Source organism: Meleagris gallopavo, chromosome 2 (genome assembly GCF_000146605.3).
Source record: "Meleagris gallopavo isolate NT-WF06-2002-E0010 breed Aviagen turkey brand Nicholas breeding stock chromosome 2, Turkey_5.1, whole genome shotgun sequence".
Taxonomy (NCBI): Eukaryota; Metazoa; Chordata; class Aves; order Galliformes; family Phasianidae; genus Meleagris; species Meleagris gallopavo.
Genome location: NC_015012.2, coordinates 50,454,924 through 50,463,628, shown reverse-complemented (window position 1 = coordinate 50,463,628; position 8,705 = coordinate 50,454,924). Strand labels below are relative to the sequence as shown.

Sequence of the window (8,705 nt, the reverse complement as noted above, 5' to 3'; positions counted from 1 at the left end):
TTTTGGCAAGAAGTAAATGGCAGGTGAATATTTCTTGAGAATTCCATCTCATCAAGTAATTGCCTAAAAGGTAACTCACCTGTTTCATCAACTGAAATACAAATCTTAGTGAGGTGTGGTGGGTGTTTCCCACATCCATGAGATTTAATCATTCCCATCACCCCACTCAGGTGAGTTCACCTTCTCTTGCAGCCAGTCATACTAATTGTGGAGTGTTTTTCATTCTCCTGAGAGTCATGTGTGTTGGGCTGGAAGGACAGATTACAACCTGGGAAGTTAGTGTTTGGGTGTGTTTTTTTTTTCTACTTTTATAGACTACAGACTTCTAGGTAAGCAAGGGTAAAAGTGTTCTTTGTGTTAAATAATGGGTACTGTATAAACTAGTTATTTTTAGGGTATTTGGGAAAATCTGAAGTAAGAAAGCAAGTATTTTCTCGAACTGGGTCTGTAAAACTAAGAGACATTATAGATGGGAAGGGAAGTAACTAGAATCCAGAGTGAGTAGATGTGTTTTAAAATTAAGATATATAAGGAAAAGGGCACCCAAAACTTTAGGAGGATGGTGTGCCTGTTTTTTTCCAGAGATGAGAAGCCCCATGTTGGTTTGATGAAGTAGCGGCCAGCACTGGGTTTGCGATCTGTATAAAGACAAAGGGAAGGTTCTTTGTGATCAGTATTTGTAGTATAGGGCTACTTATGGGCCGTGCGTAATGTGAGGTTAGAAATAAGAAGGTTTCTAGTTGCAAGAGAGGTGCAGCTTTCCACTAAAAATGCTAGGTGAGCATTTCATCTCTGTCTTCCTACTGACAGAGCTAGATCAATGTACAGAAGTTATTTGTCAGTTTCGGTTACAAAGGACAAGCTGACCACATGTAATTTTTATTTTTTTCTCTTTTGCACCATAACATGCTTAAAGCATTTGGTGTTCCTCCTGAAGCTTTTGGCTAAGCCAAGAATTATCTATGCCAGGTGTGTCTGATGAAAGCACACATGCATTTTGCAGAGCATACTCAAGCTCATTTGACTGGAAATGTTATTGTTGCCTCCTGGATAGATATGGTCTTTCAAAGCCAATGGTTCATAGGTTTTGGAGTTCACACTGAGAGAAGAAAAGAATGGCTGTTTTCTTAAGTTCATGAGGTGAATTCATGAGACAGAAACAATGCTGAGTTTTTACATCTATCAATTAAAACAGTTTTAATTAAGCCACCACAGTTGAAAGGAATGTGACATACATTAGTATCACTTTAGTTACATCTAAATTGCACAACGTGCTGCTTATGCTTCCACCCACTACATTCAGAACCAAGTTTATTTTACACTTGTGCTTTTTTTTTTTTTTAAAAATGAGATATGACAGTGCTATTAAAAAAACATGCAAAAGGCTGAAATTATGCTAAACCCTATTCCCATATAATTGTCCTTCTCATTAGGGTGTCTGTTTCCTTATGTCTTTTCTCCTTCTCAGCTTCAGCTGTGCGAGGACTTTCCAGACCTGAAATTCTCTCCAGTGTTTTGGATTCACTGGAAAGGTGCTATTATTATTTGTAACGCAGACATCTATCCAGTATACCCCCTCCTGTATTTACAGAAAGAGTAGGGGGAGGGGAGATTGGAGAGAACAAAAAGACACATTTCTTACAGGTTGTCTTGTTCAGCAGAAATTGCTAACACAATTGATTCTGTAAATGCATGACTGAGCATTTAACATAGTTCCAAAGTCTGGAGATATTTATGCTCTGTAAAATTATAAAATACAGGCCTGCAGGGGACCTTAAGACATACACATACAAAATGCAGAGTTATGAAATCACAAAAGTGTTATGAAGTGGAGTATTAAACAAAGTATAATACCAAGACATACAGAGCACTGAAAAAGCTTAGTTCTAAATGCCTTAGTTTTACAGGATGCTGATTAGCACTTTGTAAGTTCTATTTTGTACGTGTGTATGAACATATACCCATACATTCTCTCGGAAGTGCTGGGGTCACAATAAGGGGAAAGCAGTCCTGTAACATCGCATTTACCTTCCACCACACCTACAGCCTTTTCAGAAACCTATTTCTGCCCCCACAGCTGGCAGAGGAACTGTTGCCTTCCCCAGCCTAGGAAAGCCCTGACAGAGATGACAGATCTCAATTAATTATGTCATAAGCTGCTGCCAGTCCATGGTAGATGCAGCCATGGCTCTGTCTCACTGGAAAATTTACTTGGAGTCACTGGCTCCAAAAAGACAAGCAGGTTACTCCCTAAAACGTGTCTGTATGAAGCTTTCATACAGATATTGCTCACAGGCTGCTTTTCTATTTATATCAGTTATCTCTAGTGACTCGCAAAGCGCTCCCAGGTTTAAAAGTCCTCAGGCCCCTCAGTCAATTTTAGAAACTTCTAGAGGTTTTCAACAGCACATGCTAAGATTTCCTTCCAAGCCATGTCTGATAATTAAAATTGCAATTTTAAAAGGGCAGGCATAAAAAACAATGAAAAGTGTTTTTTAAACAAGCATCTTCCAAATATCACATAATAATGCACACAGTTTAACATCTGAAGATTTATTTGTTCTCTCTGTGACAATGTATATTTAATTACGTATGTCTTTGTAGCATGTCTTGCAGTGGCTACAAAAACTCCAGTATGTTAGCCACCATTATACACACTGGCTCCATTTAACTGCAACAGATGGTGGAAAAAATAAATTTTATTTTCCGCTTAGTTCATACACTTAATAGTCAACACTGGTCCAGTAACAGGAACAAGAAGTGATTCTTAGGCAGCATATGACTGTAAAAGACTCAGCAAAGTTCCTTCCTTTGGACTGATTTTTGGCAGAAGAAAAAGCTTTCTTTGGAAGGATTTTATTTTTCCCTAATGTAAAGCCATTTTGTCACAGGTGAAAAAAATAAAATAACTTGCAGGTCCCCCTCGTGGGTTGTTTAAAATCTCTCCTCCTTTCCAGCTTGAGAAGCTACATCTTTATTTGTAAGGATATATTTGAATAAAATAAGGATGACTCAGTTGGGAGGGAAAGGAGTAAGTAAACCACCAAAACAGAACTGACATGAGAATATGTAAATAATACTTTAGGTAAAAGTTATTTGCTTACGGATGCCAATGTTTTTTAATTTATTTTTTTTTTAACCAGTGCTTGTAAGAAACATACTGAAGAAATAAGGTAGAGTTTGGGTTTTTTTTTTTTCCCCAGTCTCTTATAATTGCACCATTTGCAGCAAAGGTGCTCTTCTATTGCTCTGATAGTTGATTGCTGTTGGATTAAACTTTTCAATTTAAGTATGGTGCTCTATCTGGGGAGGAGTAGTAGTATGTCGGCTTGATGTTTCCCAGGACTTCATCTTCCCAATTGGGGAGGCAGCAGAAGAAGAAAGCACAACCTATCACAACAACAGTGCTGGCCCAACCGAAACCATAGGCCCAGCTGAACATATTAGCTCCGATCAGTGGAATTTCTTCTGTGAATTTCACTGGATAGATGACCAACCCTATGATTTGGAATGCAGCTAAGGAAAGAAAGCAAAGAAAGCCAAGAGTAAATGACAGTGAATGTTGTTACCTTCCCCACTAAAAAAAGATATATTGAGATAACTGCATTGCCCCTTCACATACATAAGGATTAGCTCCAGTCCCATTCTTGCAGCAGTGCATGATTCCTGGTCTGGGCAGGTCCCCAGCTGCCTAGTGGCAGCTGCAGCTGGCACTGCTGCCTTGCTGAGGTACTCACCTGTGCCCAGAACAGCCCTATCCTACAGCCAGGTGTCTGTCCTGGTGGGGTAGTCACCTCCTGCTTTTACCATACCCACAGCTCCTCCCTCCCTCGGGAAAGTGGGAGGCCTGGGTCTCCCAGCTTCGAAGCCTTAGTACGTGACTTGCAGGATCAGAGTTGTTGGTTGCCCCCATGCACTGTTTTTGGGAACTCGCTGACTCCTCTCAGGGCATAGGTCAAATTTCTCATTTCCATGAAAATGAGTCATAAACCAAAGACACATTATTTCACAAGGGAGGCTCCATCTAGCACGTTTTTCTGCTCATGCCTGTTTTACATTTAATACAACCTTATCTTTGCACCCAGCCTTACCAACAACAAAAAGCAAGCCTCCGATTCCTCGCACAAAGTTGAAGCGAAGTATTTCAATTGAGAATGCGATGACTGCGAGGGCGAAACAGATGACCAGGATCACAAAGCCAACGAGGTATGTGGCAGCTGCTGCTCTCCCCCATCCTTGAAAAGAAAAGAGGAAAGGTGTCACAGGCAGCAGTGCACTGAGCTGTAGGTCACTGCAGGTCTTCTGTTTCTTTTAGTCATTCTTTGTTGAAATGCTTTACTGTAAAAAGCACACTCTATGTCAAAGCAACATTGAATGTCTTCAAGGTGCACAGCTGCAGAGAGACGATCATCAGAGAAGCAGCACTGAACTCTCTGCCTGCTAATTTGTCCTGCTGAAAAGAGAGACATAGCAGCGTGGTAGTGGCAATAACACCTCCAAACTCAGTATGTGTGGGAGACCCGTAGATCTCTGAGCAGAAAGTGCACATAACCTGTCAGAATGTGCTTTATCATCATCACTCCATTTTGACATGCAAATTTAGAAAACCACTTCCATGCACAGGGAAGTCTGAGAGCAGACAAGAGGGTACAACTGTAGAGAGAATTGCTGGGAAATAATAGTGTTGTCACCATACAGCTTCCTGTCTGCTTGCTTATGACAAGAACTCTGTATGTGAATTAACATTAGCATGACCAAAAACAGACGTGGAGTAGTCGAACTGAGACACAACGACAAAGAGAATGCTCTTGAAGATAAATATCTAAATGACTTAGTAATAGGTAAAATATCATGGGTGGAGAAGGAGTGGAGTCAGAGGTAAAGTGAAAGAGTCCTCTGAATCATTACTTTGAGATTTGGTGGGGCTGAGCACTGCACAGAGTCCTTGGGAAACAGCCAGAAATTTAAATTTCACGGTGATGCAGGCTTATGAAAGGTACCCACTGTGGCAGACCTCATTCTCTTTAAAAATGAGCCAGGAGTTGGACTGTGAATGCCAAAATACACAGGTGTTTCCTGCCCTAGAGGCAGGACACCTACCCACAGGGGTAACCATATCCAACTCAGTCCTTGGGTTCCGCTGAGTTGTCACCACAGCTCCCGTTCCAAGTCTACATAACATGGGTTCTGACTTTCATACATTCAGACATAGGTAGGACCAGATCCTGAAATCCTTTTAACATAGGAATAAAGGGAACAGTGAGATCTAGGCCAGAGTATTTTCCAAAAAATCTCCCTTTCATCAGAGTTGTCTGTCCCAGCATGACTGAAATGGTTCTGGAGAAACACTGTTTTTCACATAACCTCTGTAAGTTAAATCATTTCCCTGTAAAAGATTAAAAAAAAAAAAAAGAGAACTTTTTCCTGAAGAGCTGAAGTCCTCCGCCTTAGCCCAATCCAATTCCAATTAGCCCATTTGTTCTGCTGTTACATAAAAGAAAAAATAGTAATTTGAGGCAGAGAATACAGTAAAACTATCACAGACACCTCTATTCCATACAGCAATTTCCTATTTGAAAGCAAAGCATTATTTTACAGCTGTTTTCATGAGACCAGTCTGATTTTGTTTCTCTTGCCCCCATTCAGAAGTGAAACACAGCAGTTTCCTACCAGAGAGTTTTCAGCCCCAAGCCCTCAGCCGCCACCTCCTCCTGAGTGAAGTCAAGCTGGAATGGAAAGGGTAAACAAAAGGCTTTTCTTGGAGCTACTTAAGACAGTAAAATCTTTTCAAACCAGTTCTTATCAGCCTCCTGCCAGCCAGTCCTGTGTGCTTTGTCTCCCTTCCCCAGGAGAGTGCCACAGGAGGAGGAGGAGGGAGGGAGGACACTTCACTGGCCTTTGGAGATGACAGTGGTGTCAGTGGTCCTGTAACAGCTTTTCCTTCAAAATATTATCTGACATGCCTAATGCAGGTACTGGGTATCATCTCCACAGAAGGATTTATTTAGGGATAAGGAATGTAAAGGAATATTCAGCCACTACACACAGCCAGCCCAGGAAAAGTAATTCAAACTAAAACTAGGAATGCTATTTATTGCTATCTCCTCAATTAGGAGAAAAACAATAACAAGGGCAACCAGGAACTCTTAGTTATCAAAGTGCTTTCCCCTACAGATGCATTATGTACGCTGGCACAGTGCAGAGAGCCAGGCTTGGCATCTGTCTCATGCAGGTTCGATTGCAAACCCAAAACTGCCAGCAAGCTGGATGCCTTGATGTTTGCTGCAGCACAAACAGGACTGCAAGAGATACAGGCTGCAAAACCCCCAGTACTATCTCTGCTCTTTCCAGGCTCTGTGAGCTTAGTTTACAAGTATAACAAGCTTTGGGATACATCAGCCCTGGCCTCACTCAGAGTGACTTATTTGCTTGTCTCTGACAGTATGAAAGTGATAACCCACATAGTTACAGGAGATACCTAGTCAGGAAGATTATTCTCAAACCCAGCTTTTTTCAGATCTTCAGGAACAGAGCAGTAGCGAGTACCATCGCTGGAACATGTGGAGTAGTTTTTGTGCTCAAATGCAACAAAATTCAGTGCTGGGGAGCACATACCTTTCACCCTCCCACTGGGTTATCTGCTCCAGCAGCACTTATCAGTACATAATACTGATAAGGGGAGATAAGATGAGCCTTTGGCACTGGCCTGTGATGGACTGATCTGCTCAGGGCACAAGAAGATAACAGCTGCAGAACAGCCAGCCCACCACATTAGCACTGAAGGGAATTCCAGGAAGAGCAGGAACGTGTGGCTATATACAGTGGAAGGGAAATCTCAAAAAAGTTAACCCCATCATCTCCATGCCTAGGGGAAAGATAGGCTTTCTGGCTCTGCGTCCTCCAAAGAGCTGCTGAGCCTCTGCTCCAGTTCTTCACCTGTGGCACCCAACTGCCAGGGGCAGAGGTAGGTATCATGTCTCTGCCTTAATTGTGGGAGAGATCTGCTCACAGTCTGAGAAGGACAAATCAGCCCCAACATTTGGATGGCTTGTGCTCAGAGAACTTTGTAACCACAAGAGAGTTAGCCAGAATTTATATATGCCATAGAAATAAAAAAATCTCTGGTTCCTTTATTTAATACAATTTCTAACTCAAAACAGGTATAAATATGACATCTGTCTATGAAATCAAACAACAAAGTAATTTGGGGCTGTATAAATAGAGAGTCAGAAGAATGGGAGAACAGAAAGGCGATCAGTCTGAGGTATTTCTGTTACCCAGGTCAGCTCTACTCAAAGAAGAGTTTTTTGCATCCAAGCAGCAGTGAAGTATTTAATGAACTTTTTTTTGGGGGGGGGTCGGAGAGAAGAAAAAAAAGCCTATACGAGAGCTATAGTTGATGGAAATGATTAAGACTTTTATTATACAGCTTAATTAATAATGACTATGCAAAAGAACTAAGCTGCAAATGTTAGCATGCAAATAACTAGGAGGGCTCAGGACTACTTGAAGTTAATGGTGAGCATCATTAATAGGATGAAATTAAAAACAAAACACAATGACATACAAACACAGAAGTCCCAGTTTTAGCTGTACTTCCTGATTTTATTTGGCTCAGCCTCAGTTGGGAAGAAATGGGAGCTCTACAGGAGATTTCCCTGCAGAAATGAATAAAAGGACTGAGAAAGTAGTCTAGCAGGAAGATAAAGCACTACAGGATATGAAGTAACAAATCCTTCTCATCATGGTTCACTTATTTAACAAATTGGAAGCTGGTTTATCAGCTTGTGGATAACTGGAATCTTCAGGTAGAAGTTTTTACTATGACATGTTTAGTTGAGACAGAGTTTTACGCTGTAGTTGTAATAGTTTTCTGTATATAAATGACAGTGGCAATTTTTCTTTGGTGTTGAGAGCTCATAACATGAAAAGTCCAGAAAATATGTCTTTGTTGACAAAACAAAAGAGTAGCGGACTGCCAGCAAGAGAGCACTGCCAGCAATATTTTCTTGCTTTCATAACATTCAAATTTCCATGACGCCATAAGCAGTGAGGGAAAAGTATGTGCACACCCTTCACAAGCCCAGGGCAGCCCAGAACTGAGGGACTGCCTGAAGAGTCTGCTAGGAATTAACACTAGGCATCCCAGCTTTCCTTTGGTTTTAGCAGTCTGGAAATTCCAATCGCTATACTACCAAAACGCTAACTGAAAATCTGGTTGCAGCCCTTTGATAGCAAGTCAGGAGAGGCAAAATCTTGTTTGTTTCCAGCCTTCATTGCCTCACTGCTGCTTGCAGTAAAGGTGTGCCTGCTCACTGGCAGGAGACAAGCCCGTCCTGCTGGCTGCACTCTTGTGCTGGGGAGTTTCAAGACACATCTGCTTGGTGTAGCTAGGCATGCCGACTGCTGCTTCTCTATTAGTGTCCTCTGAGTGCCTTCACCCTGCACATTTGTTTGCTAGGACACATCCTGCCACCATACATCAGACTAAACTATGCTTGAACAGAGGCAAGGGCATGGTGAATGTACCTGTAATGTTCCTCCTTTATTTACCTGGCCCCTTGGTGAAGGCGGCACATGCACACAGTTCCACTAATGACCTGTGGTATCGAAGTCCAGTTCTTTGAGCCATGGGCACAGTGTCACAGCAGCAGGGAAAGGTGATTCACAGAGGCAGGCTCCTATTCCTAAGTCCCACCTCTTTT

General features: G+C 41.8%; 1 protein-coding gene across 1 annotated transcript; it reads right to left on the bottom strand.

Moving 5' to 3' along the window:
* Window positions 1-1,180: 1,180 nt before the first annotated feature.
* On the bottom strand, window positions 1,181-5,182 carry LOC100549869 (p53 apoptosis effector related to PMP-22-like). The gene is made up of 3 exons (XM_019613528.1): window positions 5,105-5,182; window positions 4,092-4,308; window positions 1,181-3,516 (listed from the first exon to the last, which is right to left on the bottom strand). Exons 1-3 carry the CDS (start codon window positions 5,180-5,182, stop codon window positions 3,281-3,283), a joined length of 531 nt encoding a protein of 176 aa, XP_019469073.1. The 3' UTR covers window positions 1,181-3,280.
* Window positions 5,183-8,705: the final 3,523 nt, after the last annotated feature.

Excerpts from the sequence above, each read along its gene's own strand:
- LOC100549869 (XM_019613528.1), bottom strand. The coding sequence starts at position 5,182 with ATGTTATGTAGACTTGGAACGGGAGCTGTGGTGACAACTCAGCGGAAC. Across the intron at positions 4,309-5,104 it reads AGTTGGATATGGTTACCCCT|AAACAGAAGACCTGCAGTGA; the intron begins GTGGGTAGGTGT and ends AATGACTAAAAG. Across the intron at positions 3,517-4,091 it reads AGGCTTGCTTTTTGTTGTTG|CTGCATTCCAAATCATAGGG; the intron begins GTAAGGCTGGGT and ends TTCTTTCCTTAG.